This window comes from Castor canadensis, chromosome 11, assembly GCF_047511655.1.
Source record: "Castor canadensis chromosome 11, mCasCan1.hap1v2, whole genome shotgun sequence".
NCBI lineage: Eukaryota > Metazoa > Chordata > Mammalia > Rodentia > Castoridae > Castor > Castor canadensis.
The window spans coordinates 55180148-55203228 of NC_133396.1; the positions used below are offsets into that span (position 1 = coordinate 55180148).

The window sequence follows — 23081 nt, forward strand, 5'->3', positions numbered from 1 at the left end:
GATATGTGAGTTCTTGTTCCTACTTATCCATGTCAGTAGTCTCAGGCATTTTAATTTTTGCCAGTCTGTTGGGTGTGAAATGACACCTCATTATGGTTTTAATTTGAATTTTCCTGATTACTTGTGAGACTGAACAGTACTTCATGTGTATTGGCCCATTGGGTTTTCTCCTCTATGAGTTGCCTATTCATTGATTTTGCATATTTTTTTTATTTGGATTTTTTTTTTATTAATTTGAAGTTAGTTATGTGTTTTGGGTATTAATATAAATGTATTTTCTAGTCTTTGACATATAACCTTATGATTGCTTTTGATTTATCACAGTTTAAAAGTTTCCCATTGTTTCAAATTGGAAAACAAAAGAAGAGGTGAGGGGGAGGCACAAACAACAGTATGTTGTTTAAAAGAAAGGAAAAACAAACAAACAAAATAAATAAAAGTTTTCCATTGTTTCTTCTCTAGTTTCATCCTTTTGAGTCTTATTTAAAAGTTATTTCACGCTCCCAGATCCAGTAGCATAATTCTCTATATTCTTTTTTTGAACAACTTTTAGGATTTGATTTTTTTATATTTAGGTCCTCAGTCCTCCTTGAATTGATCTCTCTGTTCTTTTGTATATTTGTGTGGGTATACTTTCCCTAATTGTTCTGCCACTGTTGAGTGAAAGGTCTACCTTTTTCGAAGTTTTTTCCTTTCTCCCTCCTTTTCATTGTTTCCAGTGAATTTTAAGGTAGAGGAATGGGATCAAAACATCTTTATTCAAAAATATGAGCAAACTCTTACATAGTAAGAGTACTAGCCTAATATGAGTTATACATTAACTCATTTAATCTTCCCAGCAACCCTACAAAATGGGTACTGTTACTGTTTTCCTTTTCCATTTGAGGAATCCAGAGTTTAGGGAGATTAAAAACATGTCAACTGAGTTGTAGATAACAGTGTTCATACCTTGTTGCCCTCCCATGGAAGTAAGACTCTAAATTCTTAGGAAGGTTGTTTTACTTTCTATAGATTTCATGTTTTATGAAGTTGCCCTGAGGTTTTTTTTTATTATTTGTTTTTATTTTTCAATGGCACTTCATCAGGATATATTTAGATATTGATCCCTTCTTATACTTGATTCTTTCTTTGAATCTAAAGACTAAAATCTCCTATCTGCTCAGAGAAAAAAAGAAACTATGAACTTTTAATTATTGTTTCTGAGCTGTCCTTTCTGTCTCTCTTGTGGGAGTCTTATTTTGAGTGGATTGTGAGTCCTAGAATTGGCCACTGTGTCCTGTCTTTTTTCACACAGTGTTCATCTCTTTGTCTTTCCCTACTGAGTGTGTAGTGCATTTCTCATTGGATTCTACTTCACTAGTTTCCCTCTGAATCCATTTTGTGGTTCAGATCTGCAAGTCCAGGCAAATGGTCCTGATTTGTTTGTTTCCTTCCCAGGACTTTAATCTAATTTCACAGATGCAAAAAATTCTGTTGAGTCTTATGGAGATCACCATCTGGATAGTATCTCATTTTTCCTCCAATTTCTTGTAGCAAATCTCCTTCACAGAGAGACTTTCTCTCTGGTTTCTTCCTTATCAGAGCCAGCAGCACTGTGTGACTCCAGGGAACTCAGCCTGGGACCTCTCTGCTTTAATCTCTTCCTGCCTGGGAACTGTGTCCCTTGCCTCTGTCCCTCTGACTTTGGGCTTCTGCTGAGATTTGGGAAGGGCATGGAATTTTCTCAGGAGGTCAAGGCAGCCTGAACAGAGACTGAGCTACACTAAATCCTCTGCTGCTTTGTGGAGGGCTGTCAGTGGTGAAGATGAGAGTCTTCATTGCAGAACTGGCTGGAGAGATGTCACCCATATGCTGCTTCTCAGAGTTAGGTGTAGCAGGTGGTGCCAGGCATGCTCTGAAGCCTGAAACCACCTCTACTCCTGGCATGGGTTGTGTGCTGGTCTGTCTGTGATGTGGCAAATGCTCATGCTACTTTACTGGGGTGCTTCACAAAGCTCTTGTTTACTTCTGCCTAGAGTTCTGCTGGATATGTGGCTGTTTCTCTGGAATGGTAATTCGGTAAAAGTTTGTACTACTTTGTCCTCTGGTCCTAATAGCTGGCAGAGACTTGGGGGTAGTTGCTGCAGGACAGTTCTTTGTGTTACAGCTAATGAATTCAGTGATACAGATTCTTATCTTTCATATCACCAACCAATCAAAGTCTATACATCACCAAGAAACACAAGAGACATTGACTCCTCTCTCTTCTGCATGGGGCTCCTCTTTTTAGGGACTGTTTATCCTTTCATGATGCCGTTGTACATGATAAACTTTGGAAAGTGCAGAGAAGGTAAATCATTCTAGACCTGGCCTCAGGTCCCGCTGAAGGATGACCTGTCATTAGTTCTAACATAATGGTTCATAAAATGTGAACCGTGGACCAAAGAGTATCAGATGCATCACCTGGGAATTTGTTAAAAAGTGGAATTATCAGGCTCCATCTCTGACCTTGTAGATCAGGAGTTCTGAGTGGGAGCCTAGCAACATTTGTGCCACCCAGGGTAGTTGGGCACATATTTGAGCCCAACTCACAGGGTAGTTGGGCACATATTTGAGGACCTCAGCTCACACAAAAACCGAAGCTGTCACTGTGCTTTTCCATCTTAATCTCCTGGCAGTTTTCCCAAAATGAGTCCTTGGAGATACCTTTGAAACATAAGGACTCCATAGAGAGTTTCTTGCTGATTGCCTCTGAGAAGACCTTAGATTTGGTTTCCATGTAGCTTTTCATTTGATTTAACTCAGTATTTTCCAAACTGATTTGACTGCAGAGTTCCTTACTCCCATCCAATGCTGTTGTTTCTGCCTCAGTGTTCTTGCTTTTTTCCCCACACTCAGACCCCAAGGACTTGAAACTCAACAACTGAGCTTCAACTTCTATAAACTTGGATGTTACCAAGTGGAATTCTCCTGACCTAACACTTCTATTTCGTGTTTTAGGTACAATCTCAGAGGAAAGATATAGTTTCATTTCTCAGGCCATGGGAGTGAGGGTTGTAGGAATGTTGTGGGTTTGGAAGGCAGCTAGATACAGGATAAGTCACTGACTAGCTCCATGAGCTTGGTAAAGTGACCATTTTTCAAGGGGTTCTCTTGAGGAATAAATGAAGCCAAATGTGCACCATGGAATGACCATTGTATTTGGAGTCTGAGGCCTAGATGTAAGTGCTGGCTCAGTCATCTACTTGCTGGATGCAAGTGTTTTTCCATCAATAAAATGGGAGACAATAACCAACAACCTACTAGGCAGTAATGATTAAAATGCAAATTAATAGTGCTTGTAAGAAATCTCCATAAGCTATAATGTACTATAAAATGTCAGCTCTTATTATTTAAAAAAAAAAAACCCTATATTTTCAGAGGCTCCATTCCTCTGCCTGGCTCACAGTAGGTGATCCAGAAACAAGTTCTCTTTCATACAAGCCCCAAAGCACTAGAGCAATGCTTAGTCCTAAGAGACCTTGTTACAGCTGACAAATAAGAATGATTTGTAAATAGCACAGGCCCTGTTTTATGTTCCATCGTCTTTGGTATTGATTTGTTTATCAAAAATTTTATTTATAAAAAGCACAGAAATAAACCAGCCCAGATTCTGCAGGATGTATCACAGGTTCTGAATTAATGAGGCCCAAATTTATGAGGGTTCTGAATTGTTACTTCCTTTTCTTCTGTGACCGGGTGAGGTGGGCAGAGACTGACGGTGTTTGATACAGAGGAGGGTCTCAGTGTTCCCCAGGGTAGTGCAGCTTCCACACATCCCTTCTCCCTCTGGGGAAGATGCATTTCTCCAGGTCCCAGAGTACATCTGGAGCTGTCACACAGTGTGGAATATGTGCAGAAACCTTTAATTCTGCTCTGACAATTGTGTGAACCTATGAGTTGTGACCACAGAGTTTTTCAGAAAGAACGTTCCCTGTGGAAAGCTGTGAGTCCTGAAAAATGGAGTAATGTATTCTGGAGTCAAGGAAGCAGTAGCAAAATTCTCATGGTGCTCATGCCCTGGGTGGCCATTGTCTAAGTGTGGTCCCTGGGTAGCAGCTCTGGCATCTCAGGGACCTTGAAAGAAATGCAAACTCTTGTGCTCTGTACCAAGTCTACTGAATCAGGATCTCTGGGCATAATAGGCCCAACAATTGGTTTGAAGTGCTCCTGAGTATTCTGATACATGCTCAGGTTTGAGATCTGGGCTAGGAAGGAAGGAAGAGTAGCCAGAATTCACCCTCCAGAGAAAGGGGGCTGGAGCCTGGCACGTAAATAGCACCTAAGACGGTCCAGCAAATGTTCCCTGAACCCACCTGAATAAAGTCAACTTGTTAAAACTTGGTTTCTCCCCTTGTGCTAGGATAATGAGTCTCACTGATGGTTCTACATTAGAAACCTAGAGAGTACTTTCAAAATACTCCTGTCTGTGCCAGAACTCTGCATAGACTGACTTAGGATGTCTGGAGTTGCTTTAGCTATTTGTATTTTGAAGAACTTTGGGATGGTTCTCCTGTGCACCTTGGGCTGAGATCTACTGACCCAGAGAGTGTCCTGCTAAGAAAAATTGATTTGGCGTGTGTTTGCATTGGTCATGAATTTCTCTGTTGGACATTTGTTTTACCTGTTTATATTAGCAAAATCATATATTCATTGTAGAAAAAAACTTGTAAAATATAGAAAAGCTCAAAGGAGAAATAAATTAAAACTCATGTTCCAACTATCCAAGGGAAGGTGTCAATAGCTGTGGTTTTCTTTCAATCTTTTCAATTTTTCTATTCACTGGTTTGAAATTTTACAGCACTGGTATCATATTTAATCTATCATTTTCTGTCTACTTTTAACTATATATCTAAAGTAATTCCATGCATTATAATAATTATAATTTTTTTAGTATGCACTTGTGACCGCATGACTTTTCACTTTTGCATGTGCATACTTTAGGTTAGCATTTAGAGAGTTCTTTCTTTCTTTACAATGCCTGTATTTCAAGCATATTGTAAAATCCTATTTTGAATGTTAGAAGTGAAATATTAACTTCTTTCTCTCTGAATTTCTTCTCCCACAGCCCTTAACATGCCCTGTCTTTTTCTTACCTCAACCCCACAGGCAGATGTCTGCATCTGGTTAGATGGGGGGTGGGGAATGTGGTTTTATTGTGGAAAATCAAGAAAGGAAAACACATAAATATTTTCCCAGTGTTCTATAACCTCCATTCTACTTGTCAGCCTCAGCTGTTGTTGAATTTCTCTTAAGTTACTAGTCTATAGCCCCATAGGAAATGTATGATTCAGAAATACACACATACACAAAGTAGCCCCCATCAAGCCCACTCCTTCATGCTAGGAAAGAAAGAAAGCAAATGTACAAGGGAAGAACAAGAAAGAAGAAAGGTAGGACAGAAGAAAGGTTGGTTGGACAAGTACAGAAGGGCTTAACTTAGTACGGTTCTATGTGTGATTTTTGATTTTATGATGGCATAAAAGAAAGCAGTATACATTCAGTAGCAATCAGACTTCAAATTTTGAATCTTGTTCTTTTGCTGGACTAGCAGGATATGCTATGATGTCTTTGTGATTCTGGGCAGTGGCAGCGAGCCACAGCAGTCGGCTCATGTGGGGAAAAACCGACCCTCTCCAGTGTGCAATGCTGAGCTGGGATGTTCAGTAGGTTAGGTGCGTTATGTGTATTTTTGACTTATGATGTTTCAAGTTGGCATGGGTTGATCAGAAATTGACCCCATTGTAAACTGAGGAACACCTACAAAGTAGCAATGTTCTGTTATGGTTTGTGCTCAGTCAGAAATACCAAGATCAAGCCATGTGTTTCCTTTTCCTTCCTCTCTTTTCAACATAACATTATTCTTGGCACAGTAATATATTGACATATATACTATTATATGTAATGTATATATGTGTATCTATGTATATTAATATATATAGAAATATATTCTCAGTAATATATATTATATATATATTATATGTTATATTTTTTGCTGGACTACTTGGACCTTCTGGCTTAGCTGCTGGTTTGAACATAAGCACGCCATCATTGTTGGGTGAGATGGAGCTGTGATTGTCTTCTGTGTGGGTGTTGAGAATGCGTCAGGTAATTCTGCCCCATCTTCTTGCAGGGCATTATGGGAAGGATGCTTACCGAAGTGGAGGACCAGATCTCCATAACTTCATCTCATCTGGATTTGTCACATTAGGAAGAGGACACACGAAGGGTACAGTGGAAACCATTTTTTACTAAAATACAGAGGTTGCCTAGGGAACCCCCAATCTGAAGTGTGAAGATGGTGTGGAGGCCAGAGGCTTATCCAGGACAGGAATAAGTGGGTGGTTCCATGGCATCTTGTCCTGGGGACAGGAGAGACCTGGAGATCACAGGTGTGACTTTAGAGGGTGATAGACTTCCAAGAGACATCCATCCCACTCTGCCCATGGCAAGGAGCAGGATGCAGATGCTTGTGGCTGCCTGTGGGAGGGGACCAAGGCAGCATGGTGGGAAACACCAACAATGGATGCAGCAGCATTTGCAAAGCGTGTGTTCACCTGTTGGCTATTATTCCCTCCCCATTGGAAAGCCACAGTCTATAACCTCATGTCAATGTTCTGTACATGGGTTTCTAAGCCAGCGTGCATGTGGAGAGTTTCAGCATCCTAAGTGTGTCTCTGTATACCTCTGTGATGTGGACACAAAGGTAGAGGTTATACAGACCTTCAAGCTGCAAGATGAAAGCTAACCTAGCGTTTCTGCCCAGCTGCTTTACAACCTAGCTGACAGCTTGCAGAGCATATGTGCAGGAGTATGGAATCCTCCCTGATTCTGGCTCTTGTTTAAACAGAATCCTACTAGTGTTGTGAGCATTCTGTCACACCAACAGTAACTGGATCCCCAACTCCTTTGATTATCTTCCCAACACCTGTGTGCTGTTACAGACCAAATGTGAATCCTGTTGCCGGGATAGTATATTCCTGTGTTCCTCTGAAATACGTGTCTGTTTCAAGTGTGAGTGAACAAGGAAGTCTGCAATATTGTCTTACATTCCATGCACCTACTTTTTAAATTCCCTATGTGATGTTTGTTCATCCTATAGAGAAAAATAATATCTGTATCTGTGTATGTATTTTCTGTTGTGTCTCTTTGTGTCTAAATAAAGTTTATTGAGGATACAGGTGGCATTTGTGGCTACTAAGAGTTGCCGAATCAAATTGGGACCAGTTGGCTCCAGAAGGGAAATGGGATCACAGTTAACCACAGAAAAATACAATCCTAGAGACACTCATATCAACTCAAACCTGGAATTTCCAGCCCCTGCGTCATTCACTTCATGATAATTTTCTATCGTTGTGAAATAGATCACATGAAAATTTAGCATTTTAAAACAATAATAAACATTTATTATCTCATATAGTTTCTATGGGTTGGGAATTTGGGTGCTCCTGGATTGAGGGTCTCTTGTGAGTTTGTAATCATGATGTCAGGCAGAGCTGCATCATCTGAAGGCTTGACTGGGAGGGATATGCTTCCAAGATGGTGCACTCACTTGTGCTGGCTGTTGGCAGGGGGCCCAGTCCCTCACCATGACATTCTCTTCATGGGCTACTTGGGTGGGTATATGTCCTCAGAGCTAGTGATCCAAGAAAGTTAAAGACATAAGCCACAACATCTTTTATGACAAAGCATATTGGTTACATGCCATCATTGTCATAACATTTTATAGGTTACAAAAGTCAGTCCTCTTTAGGATGGGAGGTAGCTAAACAGGAACGATATTAGGAGAGGAGATCATTGTAGGCCATTTTAGAGGCTAGTTTTCAATTACCCACAACTCATGAAGTGAAGCTACAAATCTGGACTTTTCAAACAGAACACAGCAACTCTTAGCAAGACTTCTCTGCTGCATGACTTTACACCCTTAATCCTACCCCTTGTAGGTGGGTCAACCTGAAACACCAAAAACTCCATGCAGTAGAAATACATATTCAACATTTAATGAGGCCTACTATATGCTAAGGAACATTCAGAAGTAAACAAAAGAGAGTCCATTCTAATGGAGTTCACATTTCGTTGGGCTAAGAAGACAAAATAAATTTTTGAAGATAGTTTCAGGAAAAGAACTGAAGTATGTAAGAGTCCAGAGAGTGCTGTGGAAGGAAGTTACTTGTGCCAGGGAAGACCTCTCAGGTAAGGTGAACAAAGACCCACACCCCAGTCAGGGGTTATAAGAAGGCTTGAGGTAGACATTTTCTTGTATAAAGAAATAGGAAGGAGGTCCATTGCTTATGTGAAGCAAGGCAGAACTCTAAGGCCACAAGAGTCAGGACTTCTCTGAGGTTATCTGGGAGATGGAGACCAGGTGAGAATGTCAGAAATGGTTGTCCTATGTGGAACTTTCCAGACCTCACAGAAAGATCCTGAATGGATCTCTCCATTCTGTCTAAATGATGCTCTGAAGAACAGGCTAGATATGACCAATCCTGCTGCCCAGCCAGCCATACCATGAGGTCTGAGGAAGCAAATAAAGGAAGAGAGGCAATGCTAAGAAATAAGATGAGTACTGGTGTGATGGTGGACACCTCGGATCTCAGCTAGAGGTAGGAGGATGGTAGTCTGAGGCCAGCCCTGGACAAAAACATGAGACCCTACTAGAAGAATAACTAAAGCAAAAGGGGCTGGAGGCATGGCTCAAGTGTAGAATACCTGCCTTGTGCCTGAGTTTAAACCCCAGTGCTGCCCCCCCCCAAAAAAAAACCAAAGGTGAGTATGTTGGAACAGATGATGGAATCAGAACTGGAAAAATGACAATCCCTGTGCCAGTTTAGAATCTCAGCAATAAGAGGAGTTGCAAGGTGGCTGCCTGGCAACTCAAGCCCCAGATATGAGCAGAAGAGGCAGTAAAGCTAGACAATAGATCCTGCTTTATCTCTGACTCGCTGAGATGAGAATGCAGCCAGGAATTGGTTTTAACATTCAGAAACTGTACAAATTTTAGCCATTGATGAATTTTGGTAAATGATCTGACAGGAATAAAAGGGAAGGATAACAGAAAGCAAGCATAAGAGCTTCTAGATCAATGTTATGGCTGGGGAATATGATAGTATGGATTTCTGAGGTGGTGTGGCTTTGGGTAATGGGTGGCTGAAAGAAGCAGAGAAGTTAATCAAAGCTGAGTACAGAGACCTCCTCCAGCTTCTTCAGGCTCTGCATGTGCTGCAGGATCCCACCCACTCCTTTCTCCAAGTCTGGGCTCACTAGTTTCTTTCCCCTGGACCCTTCCCCAGGTCCACTTGCTAGTTTGATCAAATACTCCCTAGGGCCATGCCATGCTCACCTCTTCTGCCAGCCCTTTTGTCTAGGTTCCCTGTGGCTTTGCCTTCTATAAGTAGTGAAGATCAGGTCTTCTCTTCTAGAAAAGAAAGTAGGGCTGGGCAGTGGCTCACGCCTGTAATCCTGACTACTCAGGAAGCAGAGATCAGGAGGATCATGGTTTGAGGTCAGCCTGGGCAAAGAGTTCCAAGAGACCCTATCGCAAAAAAAAAAAAAAACTCTTCACCAAAAAGGGCTGGTGGAGTGGCTCAAAATGTAGGCCCTGAGTTCAAACCCTAGTACACAGACACACACACACACACAAAATAGGAACATGGACCACCATGGAACCTCACCCCCACATCAGGATTTCAACAAGAAGTTTCCGACCATCAGTGGATTGTGGCAAAAAGACCCCTGTGCTATCTGAGTAAAGGCATCTAGCTTAGATATTTTCACAGTCTGGAGAGCCAGGGGAGTGAGTGGGTTAGACTATACTAAGGTATTTGAAGGCTGGACTCCAGATAAATCACAGTGCTCAGAAGGCATCCAGTCTCCATGGAAACAGTGAGGCAGGAGGTACAGCAAGAGAAGAGAGGTTCTGGAGGTCTTGCTGGAGAATGGCCTCTGTGACGCTAGTACTACCTGGAAGCATTCTTTCCTGTGCCTTTCCATGAGGGAGGGTGGTCAGATGGAGTGGGAGCAAAGTAAGGAGGGGCTCTCAGGTTTACAACCAAGGGCACCACAGCCCTAAGCCATCTACTTGTAATTTGATCTGCATATGTGAAGCAGCACCCCCCCACCCAACCCCCTCGGGTAGTCCATGCCTCTTCACTGCTGATTAACGGCTGAACACCAAGAACTAGTCATTGACTCCGTGTGCCCAGCTTTACCAAGGGTGTTTCACATGAACCTGGCCAACACACAGGGCTATTCCTAAATCTTCCCCTTAGGAAAATACGTGTCATCAGCACAATTCCATATGTTGTTGTAAATGAGTCAACCTCACACAATGAATGGATTTATATGAATGGTGAATTCCATCCTAACCCATCTCTTAACATAACTGCTATTCAAATAAAATAAAAAGATATAAGGCAAAGCAAAATCCAGTGCAATACCTTCAAGAGTTTCTCAATTGAATAATTATTTGCCAGCTCAATCATTTTGCTCAAAGGTAGTCGTTCTACAGAATTCCCTTTGCCACATGAGCCCTGTTAATAAGAATACCCATGACCCTTCAGAAAGCTGAAAGGATGCTGTGACCTTCCTCCCTATGGCCCAGGACTCTGTCCCCATATAGAGTAGTGTGAGCAGCAATTAAACTATTCAGGCCAATATCAGGATAATAGTGTCTTGCACCCACTTCCTGAGCCACCTACAAAGTCCACCTGTAAGCTAACACCACCTGGTTTGTCTTCAGAGACCCACTCAAGGAAACATGCTGGATACTGGCAAAATCAGACTACAAGCTGGCCAAGGAAATGGACATCACCCTCTGGCTCACCTCATCCTAAGAGAATGCTTGAGTTGAAATGGCACACTGACCGGTGTCTTCATGTGACATCTAAGCCATCCAGCAACTCATATTACTTTGATAAATAATGTCACAGAGAAAACTTCCCATCTACCAGGCCATATGCTGTACATGTCATTGTTTAATGCTTACCTGTGGGTCTGCTATATTGCTCATGTAGGAGCTGGGCCAATCTATAGGAACAACCTGCTGGTCTGATAAAAGGAGAGCAGAAATAGTAGAGGGAAAAAAAGATGCGTGTCAGGAGACAATGAGTCAGCTTGCCTTGGGAAGTTTCAACTCTTCCCTGTAGGGTGCATGGCTATTCTCATCAGAAGAGGAGTAACTTGTGTACAGCTGTACACTCCTATGGCCTACAGCAGTGGAACAAGAGAGCTACTTGGGGCCTTGGAATTCGTGAATGTATTCCTTTATTCCTTAGCTTTTCTATCAGGCAGGAGGGGAGGCTCACATGAAGCCTATCACACCCTGAATCTGGGTGATGTCTTTAAATTCTCTTTGGGAGAAAGCAGAAGATCAAGTTCTTCTGTTTTCCCAGAGGCTTGTTTGCCTAGCCAGAGGTCTATCATCTCCGCACTGCTGCTTTTTTTGCAAGCTTGCTAGTACCAACCTTGAGCTTTCTCTTGCAGTGACCCTGAGAGTTGGCCTTGGGAGTAGGCTCGTTCTAGTACAATCTCTCTTCCTGCTATTGGTCTTGGCATTGCCTGGTCATCTGAGTTGGAAATTTCCCCTTTTCAGTAGGCAGCTTTTGGTATTTTCTTCCTTCATCTTCTACTCACTGCCAAGAGTCTCACAAACCCTGATGGCTAAGCTATGGTATTAAGTCAAGTACTTGGGGTCTGTGGCCAGGAAAAAGATGACCTCTCTACCAATAATTACCAGGATTTCATGGTGGCCTAGAAGTATGGTATAAGATTGGTGTTCTCAGGACACCACTATCTGGAACACAACCATGTTATTCTGAGGCTCTGCTTCTATGCTGAGTATAAATATGGTGGAATAAAGAAATTCAAGCCCTTTCTGCTTGGAGTCAAAGCCTAAACCTGAGTCTCACTTTCCCCCATAGAGTGATATAAGCTTCCCTCATTCAATGATTATGAAAGAAAGAAAATAACAAAAAAAGTCATTGGGAGACATGCTCAACTCCTGGCTCCATCACTTGCTATGTGACTCTGAACTCTGTGACATTCATCTTAAATAAGGTCATACTGCCACTTGCCTTTCAGGACTACCATGAAGATAGTAGGATAACTGTATGAACCAGAGCATGAAGCACTCAATGAAAAGTAATTCTTCCTGTTCTTCCAGCTTCAGAGGTTATAGACTAACACTTCAGGACAGCAGTAAGGGCATCATTTGGGCACTGATTAGAAATGGAGACTCTTGAAGTCTCCAAGTAGAGACCCCAAACTGACTGAATCAGAATCAGCATTTTAACATCTCTTGGTAATTCTATACACCTTAAAATTTGAGAGGCATTGATATAAAAGAAGGTCCCCTCAGTAGTCTTCAAGGTCATTTCTAGGTCTGAAGTCCATTTACCATATCCTGTATATTAGAAGCTAGGTTGTCCTATAGCTGAATAGGAAAATAATTTGAAAAAAGGAATATAGAGGGACTTTTTATTTTTATTTATTTTTTTTTTCATTTTTCTTTTATTATTCATATGTGCATACAAGGCTTGGGTCATTTCTCCCCCCTGCCCCCACCCCCTCCCTTACCACCCACTCCACCCCCTCCCGCTCCCCCCCCTCAATACCCAGCAGAAACTATTTTGCCCTTATCTCTAATTTTGTTGTAGAGAGAGTATAAGCAATAATAGGAAGGAACAAGGGGTTTTGCTGGTTGAGATAAGGATAGCTATACAGGGCATTGACTCACATTGATTTCCTGTGTGTGGGTGTTACCTTCTAGGTTAATTCTTTTTGATCTAACCTTTCCTCTAGTTCCTGTTCCCCTTTTCCTATTGGCCTCAGTTGCTTTAAGGTATCTGCTTTAGTTTCTCTGCATTAAGGGCAACAAATGCTAGCTAGTTTTTTAGGTGTCTTACCTATCCTCACCCCTCCCTTGTGTGCTCTCACTTTTATCATGTGCTCATAGTCCAATCCCCTTGTTGTGTTTGCCCTTGATCTAATGTCCACATATGAGGGAGAACATACAATTTTTGGCCTTTTGGGCCAGGCTAACCTCACTCAGAATGATGTTCTCCAATTCCATCCATTTACCAGCGAATGATAACATTTCGTTCTTCTTCATGGCTGCATAAAATTCCATTGTGTATAGATACCACATTTTCTTAATCCATTCGTCAGTGGTGGGGCATCTTGGCTGTTTCCATAACTTGGCTATTGTGAATAGTGCCGCAATAAACATGGATGTGCAGGTGCCTCTGGAGTAACAGTCTTTTGGGTATATCCCCAAGAGGGTATTGCTGGATCAAATGGTAGATCGATGTCCAGCTTTTTAAGTAGCTAGAGGGACTTTTTAAATGACTCCACTGTCTAGATTGGGAACCAGAAATGGTAACAGAGTATTGCAGTTGTTCATTTTGTCTTTCTATGAGATGCCAGGCAGTACAATTCTTGTCAAATAAGTGGGAAATGCCCTGAAATAGACCCCAAGGAGAGTAGAAGGGGTTCAAAGGAAGAAAGCATAGTTATTTAGTGTCCTGAATGACCTCTTATAGGAGATAGGAGTTGATATGCTCTTTGTTGGGCAGGAAGAATAGAATAAAATTGAATTGAATTGAATAGGTCATTTCAGCATGGGAGCATCTATAAAGTCAAGGACATGGAAATGCTGGTGTTTTGGGAGTACAGGACACCTGTTGGGATAGCAGGAAAGGGACCAGAGGACAGAATACTTTCAAGGAAGACATGGAAGATGAAGCCAAAACTCAGGGATGAAAGCGGTGTTCCAAATCGTCCCAGACACAAAATACAAGTTGAGTTAAAAACTACTGGAAAGGCCAAGCACCAGGCTCATGCCTATAATCCTAGCTACTCAGGAGGCAGAGATCAGGAGGATGGCAATTCGAAGTCAGCCCCAGGTGAACAGTTCATGAGACTCTATTGGAAAAACTCCATCACACACACACGCACACACACACACACACACACTCTGTCTCTCTCTCTCAATCTCTCTCTCTCTCTCTCTTTCTCTGTCTCTCTCAGTCTCACACACACACACAGAGTTGGCAGAGTGACTCAAGTGGTAAGAGCATCTGCCTAGCAAATGTGAGGCTCTGAGTTCAAACTCCAGTGCTGCCTCCCCCAAATGAGAAAGCACTGGAATAGGAAAGTCAGGAGGAGGAAGTGATGTGAAAAGGCTGATCAATGGATGCTAAGGTGCAGTGGATGGGCTGAGAGAGTTCTGATGTGCTGTTGCACAGTAGAGTGACTACAGACAACAGTAACACGTTGCATGCTTCAAAGAGCTAGAAGAGATGATTTTGATGTCTTACCATAAAGAAGTGATAGATGCATGAGGAGCAGAGGTTTTCCCTGATTTGAACATTACACAGTGTAAACATGATTCCCCATTTATATGTGCAGTTTTTTTGTTTTTATGTATCAGTTGAGAAATAAATGTAACTAAAAATACTCCAGGTGGTTAGCACTACCTTTCCTTCCTCTTCCTTTCTACTCTTCAGCATTTAAGACAAAACTAAGAAGCAAGGCAAACACACAATGCAGCCTGTATGTGTGCCTGACTCCTCCATGAACAGTATGGACACAGCAAATGAAAGATCAACTCTCCTGGGCTCTATTCTTCCCATTGAGAGTTGCCTCTCCCATGTGAATCAGTCATTGGGTGGCTCATCCTGCAGAGCTGGAAGGAATTGACTGAGACCAAGTTGATGCTCCCTGGAGACTGCACAGTGGCTCCTGTTGCAAAGAGTTTCATTAGGTCAGACCTCAGTTTCCTCATGTAAAGCAGAGAACAGATGACTGATGAGATCCTTTTTTATTTGATATGCTGGGATAGTTCCAGGATAAGGCACTTTCTGAACATACAACTACTGCATAGAACAAACCAGTGAGTTTTCCCTCAGAGGCGGCCTTTGAGTTTGAGCGCCCTTGTATTCACAGAGTGGCCTTTTTTGCCCGCACTCCAAAGTAGCAGCAGGAAGATCCTCTTGATAGGAGCATGGTGATGGAGATGATGAAGTTGTACCCAAGGTGAACAGCACAATGTTCAAAGTTCATACCTGAAGGCCCTTCTACCAGCAATTCATAAATGTGCAGTCAGGCTTCAGAGGGGCCAGAGCTTATAAATTTTTCATTCCTTGATAGGATGAATGTCTGAGTCTTGTTCTATTCATCTGTTTCCCAATGAATCATTTTTTGCTTTTGACCTGGGGGAGTAATTCTGAGGGAGTATAGTGGTTTTCTGGTATTTTAATAACAGCAATTGAAGGCAGATGCCTGAATCTGCTTGATTTTAATGTGCAGGCACCAGCTATGTCCAGACTGGAGCAGGGTAGATTTGACAGAAGCTTATGCTTGTACATATGAAGACATGGATCCCAGAGCAAGTAAAGAAGGGGAAGCCAAAATGTGGATAATTTGGAAATGGGAAAATGGAACCTAAGCCAGAATCCACAGAGAAGGCCCTATGTGACTAGAGCTAAAGAAAGCTGAGTCTTTGGCAGCCTTGGGCAGGAACAGGGGTGGTGGCAATGGATCAAATGAGTAGAATAAGCAGGCTTCTCTGCCCTCTTTTGTATGTGAGTTGATGAGTTCTGGGGAGGTTCTTGAGTATTTTCCCCTCAGTCTGTGGTTCCAACTAAATTCTGTCATTTGAGCTTTTTCTTTAGATGTAAGACATTTCTTATCTTCAGGAGACCTCCTTGAAGATATCTCTACATATATGGAGACAGATTCTTCTTTTTTTTTTCTTTTATTATTCATATGTGCATACAAGGCTTGGGTCATTTCTCCCCCCTGCCCCAACCCCCTCCCTTACCACCCACTCCGCCCTCTTCCTCTCCCCCCCACCCCCTCAATACCCAGCAGATACTATTTTGCCCTTATTTCTAATTTTGTTGTAGAGAGAGTATAAGCAATAATAGGAAGGAACAAGGGTTTTTGCTGGTTGAGATAAGAATAGCTATACAGGGCATTGACTCACATTGATTTCCTGTGCGTGTGTGTTACCTTCTAGGTTAATTCTTTTTGATCTAACCTTTTCTCTAGTTCCTGTTCCCCTTTTCCTATTGGCCTCAGTTGCTTTTAAGGTATCTGCTTTAGTTTCTCTGCGTTAAGGGCAACAAATGCTAGCTAGTTTTTTAGGTGTCTTACCTATCCTCACCCCTCCCTTGTGTGCTCTCGCTTTTATCATGTGCTCAAAATCCAATCCCATTGTTGTGTTTGCCCTTGATCTAATGTCCACATATGAGGGAGAACATACGATTTTTGGTCTTTTGGGCCAGGCTAACCTCACTCAGAATGATGTTCTCCAGTTCCATCCATTTACCAGCGAATGATAACATTTCGTTCTTCTTCATGGCTGCATAAAATTCCATTGTGTATAGATACCACATTTTCTTAATCCATTCGTCAGTGGTGGGGCATCTTGGCTGTTTCTATAACTTGGCTATTGTGAATAGTGCCGCAATAAACATGGGTGTGCAGATGCCTCTGGAGTAACCTGGAGACAGATTCTTCTATACAATTGCACAGCTATAGTTTGGGAAGGACAACGGTTATAACTGTGCACTGGCTCTTTAACCCTAACCTGCTCTTCTCCTGGTCTTTCCACCTCACTAGCTACTCCATTGCTCAAGCAAAGCCCTACATACTGCATGCTATCCTTGACCTCTTTGTCTCCCTCACCACCTACCTCCAAGTCCACTACTATTCTGTTCCCTTCTCTTAAACTTGTACATGTTTCTCCCCTTCTTAGTCATCATCCCAGTCCTTGTCTCCCATCCAGATAACTTGTAAGGCCTCCTACATAGGATTCCATTCTTGTTCCCATATCCTGTCCTCTACTGAGCAGCCAAATGTTCTAACTCACCTCACCCTGATTTAACCTGGCTTAATCCATTTTATCCACCTAGGGTAAAGCTCAGACATACTGTGACTTCCTATTTTGCAAAACCTAAGGATATCTATTAGAGCCAGAATCTTAAATATTAACCCAGTTCTTTGGAACAACACTCATCCATCATAAAAAATATTGACTGAGTTCAAAACTCTTAAATGGCAATAAGCACGTGTTTCCCTCTCTTCCTATATCCCTTTGTTGATAGCATGACTCAGGGGTAAAGCACATCCAGCTCCTGCTTATTGCCTGAAGCTCTTTCTTGGTACCTGCACTCTAACCAACATTGACTTCCTTTCTTCTCTTCTCTGCTTGGCTTCTATGCATAGGCTGCTCCTTCTGTCTGGTATGGTCTTCCTTGCTTGTCCTTACTGGTCTAGTACATCCATTGTTCAGGTCTCTGTTTGAATTTGCTTTTCTACATTTTCATTGGCCCTTGTCTTAATACATTCTGCACTGCTATAACAGAATACCTAGAGTGGGTAATTTATAAGCAATAAAAATGTATTTAGCTCAAGGAGAGGGCTCATCTTTCTCTGAGTTTTTTTTTAATGCTGCGCTTTTGTTGATTTATTTATTTATTTTTTTTAGAAATCTGATGACAGTTTAAATCTTATGATCTTATAAGTTATTTGATCTTTTTGCTTAAAGCCTTGAGAACATTTTCTTGTCTCTAAAGTCTGTTAGTTTTTCTAGGATATCAGTGTGTCATCATTCCTAGGCTAGGTATCCACAGTCTATTTCTCAGAGACCACATCTTTTTTTTTATTATTTATTTTTTTATTCATATGTGCATACAATGCTTGGGTCATTTCTCCCCCCTGCCCCCACCCCCTCCCTTACTACTCACCCTGCTCTCTCCCTCTCCCCCACACCCCCTCAATACCTGGCAGAAACTATTTTGCCCTTATGAGAGACCTCATCTTTTTGCTGAACTAAATTAACTGTCTTTGAGAAGAGAAGAGGCATTGGGGATGGAAGGGGAGAGATGTACCAGTGTTTTCTGCCTCACCTCAAAGGCAGCATTTCCTCATATGAATTCAATCTTTTGTCCAAAACCAACTTTCATTTTTCATGAAAATTCAGTGACATTATTTTCTTCTAGTTGCCCAAGCTGAAAGCATGAACATTGTTTTGGTTGACTCTTCTTATACACATTCCTCACCCCCGTCCTTGTTCTGTGGGCTTCATTTCAATACTTTCCTGGGCTTGTTCACATCTGTCCACTCCCTCAAAGCAAGCCTTTTGCAACTCAGTTCTAATTTGATTTAAAAGCTGCACACCTGAAAATCCTACCTTCACCTTCTCTGCTCGCCCCTCACCACATTCCTTTGCCAAATTAATCTTCCTCCAACACCATTTTTACAAGTCACACTCACAATTCTAGAGTGGCTCCCAGTTTCTATCTTAATACCATTTCTTAGACTTGTAAGTTTCTCCACCTTCCCAGACATTCTGTTTATCTTTCTACTCTGTTCAAACCTTATATGGGTAGTCTTCCTTGCATGCTTTACCTCTTACTAAATGCACATATTTGTGTATCCATGAAAGCAGAAATCTTTGGCTTCCTACATCTTCACTTACTTTAAGTCCTGCTCATATTTTATGGCTCTATACAAGTCATTTTTTTCCTCATGCATTTCAGCCTCCAAGAGTTTTCCACATCTGAGTCATGAAGCAGTTACTACGTCTGATATACCAACCAGTCTTTAAACTATTTGTTCTCTTATAATGTTACTGAATGATTTGTGCATATACATATATCATGTTTTTTCAGTTTTTAACTTTTTGATTAGAGTAGATTTAGGCAATAATATGAAGCAAAAGAGACTAAGTCTTACCTGGGGACCTCTATATCTAACACTTGTTTACAAGGCATGACACTTAAATGTTTAACCATAAGGAGTTTTCAGAACTTTTAGAAGAGTTCAGAGTAAATTATGTTAGACACATTTATATGCTAGAGTTCTATAATTATCAAAATAATAGGCTATACTGAGATGACATCAAATAAAAAAATCTTGGTGACTGAATACCAACATAGGTTTATTTTTTCTTCACAAACTTTACTGTAGGTTTGGGCAATCCTTTCAAGCAAATGTGCTCCTCATGGTGCTTCACGAATGGGATTTAACAGGAATTGCACCATCCTGTAGCTGCCCTGAAGCAAGCAGCCTCCTTCATAATCACAACAGAGAAAGAATTAAACTGCACCTGGTTCTCGAATACTTACACTCCAAAACGACACTTTATGACCACGCACATGTCAGTGTTAAAGCAACTCACATGCCATGCCTAACACTAAGGAGGTGATAAGATACAGTCTTCCAAGAAAGTGTGATATTTTCACTTCTCAGTAGCAGAGAACAGTGTATAATGGTTAATGTTACTATAGCCCAGGAATCAGATGTTCGGTTTACTTTCTTTCCTGTACCCACAACACACTTCCTCCTTCTCCAAGGTAATGTCAAATGCTCAAACAGTCATGGCATTGAATTAGGGTCCAGGACCACTGAATGACAGTCCTTTGAGCAGATTTATAGGGGAGCCCTTCTTAATACTTCTGCAAATCTATAAACCGTAAATATGTAAACCATAATGTATATGCTTCCCTCCACACACACATTATGGCAGGGAAACCACCACACACTCTCCATTCAGAAAGGCAGGAAAGGATGGCACTGCCCTGTGCTAAGGCACAGGTCCTGACTGTCTGGAAGTTTCCATTAGCAGACATAGTGAGGGCCTTGTAGTCTGGGATGGAGAAGTTCTTGATGAGGCTGCTGCTCTGCTATATGGAGGGACAAAGGAAGCCCGCTGCTTGCCTTAGCCTCTGGCTCTACCCTTTAGCTGCTTTTACATTTTCTATTGTCTTCCTTGACCATATTTGAAACGGCCAAGAACCATGCAGCTTTCTCAGTTCACCCATTTCCCCAAGAAAGTCAGAGGCCCCAGGATTGTTTCAAGTACTTAGCAGCATAAGTTTCTTACCTATGTGATTCCGCTTTGTTCCATATGTTAGTAAATATACACAGTCCTTGAGATAGATCCACCACAACTCCTATTTCCTTTGCTTTCTAGGGCCATTCCTCTTTCCATGCTTTGTGAAAAGTATTCTAAGCCCATCAGCCTTAGGCCATTTGCACTGAATCACTTTATCCAATTAAAATGCTGACCTTCTTAGTCAGGGTTGCCTGGAAAGAGAAGGATATAAAATGGTTCTTCAATGTTTCTACTTTAACATGGTACATGCAGATCCATTCATGTGTCATTGACCAAGGCAAGTCATATAGCCCTGACAAACTTCAAGAGCAAAAAACCATGTTCTTCTGTGTATTGGACTGGAAAGGAGAGGCAAATTAGTTATTCAATTGTATGGGTGTGTCACTTCCTGGTTGGAAGCTGTAGGTTCTGACTGTGAGGGACCCAGGAAGGTCTTATCAAGTGAATAGGCAATGGTGTTGACCATAAGGCACCACAGATGCAGGTTCTCTCCCTTTGGGCCAAGACCAGACAAATAGCTAGAATGCCATGGAAAGAATTATAGTCCTCTTCCTGGAAGCTTCTAAAACTCACAGCTTCCCATCTTTTGGCCTTGATACCCTGAAGCAGCTTTCTCCTGGAGAAGGAGAGTTGAAAAAAGACTCATCTCCATATGGTTTGGGACTCCAGGGAGTAAAGCTCCTGAAAGACCACTCTTCTTGGTGGTTCTGTGGATGTAGTAAGAGATGTGTAGGCTACACATGGCACCCTACTTTAAAGTCACACCCCCTTTAGCTAAAGCCTTTCTAGTGAATTCAGATCATTATAACTCAGTTTGTTAAGCATTAATTGCTTCCAAGGTTAAGACTTTGTAGGAGGAAGTACAGGATGAAGCAGGGGAGAGCAGGATGGAGTCTGAGCAGCACTTTTCACACGCTGTCTCTTCACCTGGATGCAAATATTACCTAAGACCTGCTGCACTCCAAAAAGTGCTGGGAATATGACTGTAGGCTTTTTTGACTTATTTATTTATTTATTTTTGCAATTGGCGGGTTCTGTGGCCCATTCTAGAAGTTTTACTAGGAGCACAACAAAACTGTTGGCCTATTGTTGATGAAATGGGGTCTTGGGAGAGAGGTCAAAAACTCAGTGGCCCCCTATCTATACCAAATCTGGAGATACCAAGCAGAGTGGGGCTTGCCTGATTGTTAAGGCTGTCCTCTGGGTGGGAGTGGGCGTGGAGTGGCTCAGACAGGTGCTCAGGCTCAGCCAGCCTCTTTTTCATTTTGATTAATTGGTTTCTCTTTTGTTTTATGGAACTTGACAGCAGTGGTTGTGGCTTTTCGTGGTTGACTACCCCCGTAGTACCTAATTACAGAGGCGAGTTTTAAAAGCAACAATGAACACACTTTCTAAATATGTTCTCCATCGTTCCCTCCCTCGGAAATTGGAGGCAGGGAGAAAGGAGGGCTGGGTGTATTCCCAGAGGCATCCTGTCAATCAGTTCCTGGCAAGACTCCCTGGGGCCACTCAGGAACAGTCTATGAACACACACAGCACAGAGGGCAGGGGACATGCTTTGTGACCATGAGGCTATACCCAGGCACATAAAGCTCTTGCACCTGCCTTCTTACTCATGCAAGTGGGGGCTGAGGTACCGATCAAGAGCTAGGTGGGAAATTATACACTTTAAAGAAGTAGTTTTCTGTCAAATGAAAAATAAAAACATCAAGCAGCTTCTAGGGAGATGAAAGCAAGATGCAAGTAGCAGCTCCTGACACAGGTGATCAGTTGCAAGAGGAACATATGCTGTAACTCATGCATTCACTCTATGCATTTGACCTGTGTGAGGCACTGAGAGAATATCACTGGGCAGTGAATGAAGACATAGAACAAGAGTCCTCACCTGGCCCACTGAAGACAGGTGAAGGTGGAGCTAGTTTGAAAGATTTGTGCTTGGGTATCCCAACACCCTGTTGGCCTACCCACTAAATAACTCCTAGCTCCCTCTGAATGGAGGAAGAGGAAAGGTGATGCCAGTGGGCTGTAGCTATCTCATATGCTGTTTATGTTTGGCTGTCCTCCTCTTGCTCTGTAGAAGGGCCTGGAACTTTCACTTCCAGTTGCAAACTGTAGTCCAGGTGGTGAAGGAGGTTGGTGTGAGGGATGAATCATAGGGGCTCCTGAGCTGCTGAGATGTTTTTATAAGAAAATAAGGATGCACATGCATGCATACATGCACGCAAGACTTAAACTCTTCATCCTTCAACGTTCCTTTCTAGAAGACCACACTAAAGTTGTTAGTTATTTTGCAGCACCAGGATAACCTCATATCTTAGCCCATTTTCTATCACCATAACAAAATACCTGAGAACAGGTATTTTATTAAGCAAAGAAGTTTATTCTGGCTCATGGTTCTGGAAGCTGGAATTCCAAGAGTATGCCACTGGCATCTGCTCATTATCAGGCGAGGGCCTCATCCTGGGTTATTACATGACAGAGCAAACAAACCAGAAAGGTTAGTTTTATAACAAAGGTACTCCTGTGATGACTCAATCCTGTGATAACCCAGGAGGCAGAGCCCTCATGGCCCAATCACTTCTTAAAGGTCCCACCTTTCAAAAACCATCAACATATGACTTTGGGGGTCAAATTTCCAACATATGAAGTTGGGGAGACAGAGTCAAACTGTAGTACCTCACACTTGCACTCACGTGTTGCCTCCATGTGTTCTCTCTGCTACTACATGCAGCTGTGAAGCCATTCAAAAAACCGCCTTCTCAATGTGAGGGAGACCATCTGCCTCCCTCCCCCAACTTTCTGCAAAAGAGCAATCTTACCAAGATACCTCCACCATGGGCTTCTGCCCAACTTTATTTGCCTAGTAAGACAGTGCTTTGCTTTGCCTTCCCTTCCCTTCCCTTCCCTTCCTTTCCCTTTTCCTTCCCTTTTGTATTTTCTTTTTGAGATAGGATTCCACTATGTAGCCCAGGTTGGCTTCAAACTCATAATCGTCCTGTCTCAGCTTCCTGAGTGGAATTACAGGCATGTCTCAGCACACCCAGCTCAAAGTGGTTTTCAACTACAATTACATATCAAGTGCACCAAAACTTTAAAAGATGTACATATGAAAGACCCCATACAAGGCCTCCTGAATTGTAATCTATAGAAGTGGGAATCT

At 42.1% G+C, this 23081-nt stretch overlaps 1 protein-coding gene across 2 annotated transcripts in view; it reads left to right on the forward strand.

The window, feature by feature from the left end:
- The window catches only part of Shisa6 (shisa family member 6), a 297355-nt gene that overhangs the window by 133637 nt on the left and 140637 nt on the right, over positions 1–23081 (forward strand). For both annotated transcript variants that reach the window (XM_020151557.2, XM_074046840.1), the window contains exon 3: positions 6152–6247. In XM_020151557.2, the coding sequence (XP_020007146.2) occupies positions 6152–6247 (96 nt within the window). The remainder of the gene's footprint in view (positions 1–6151; positions 6248–23081) is intronic.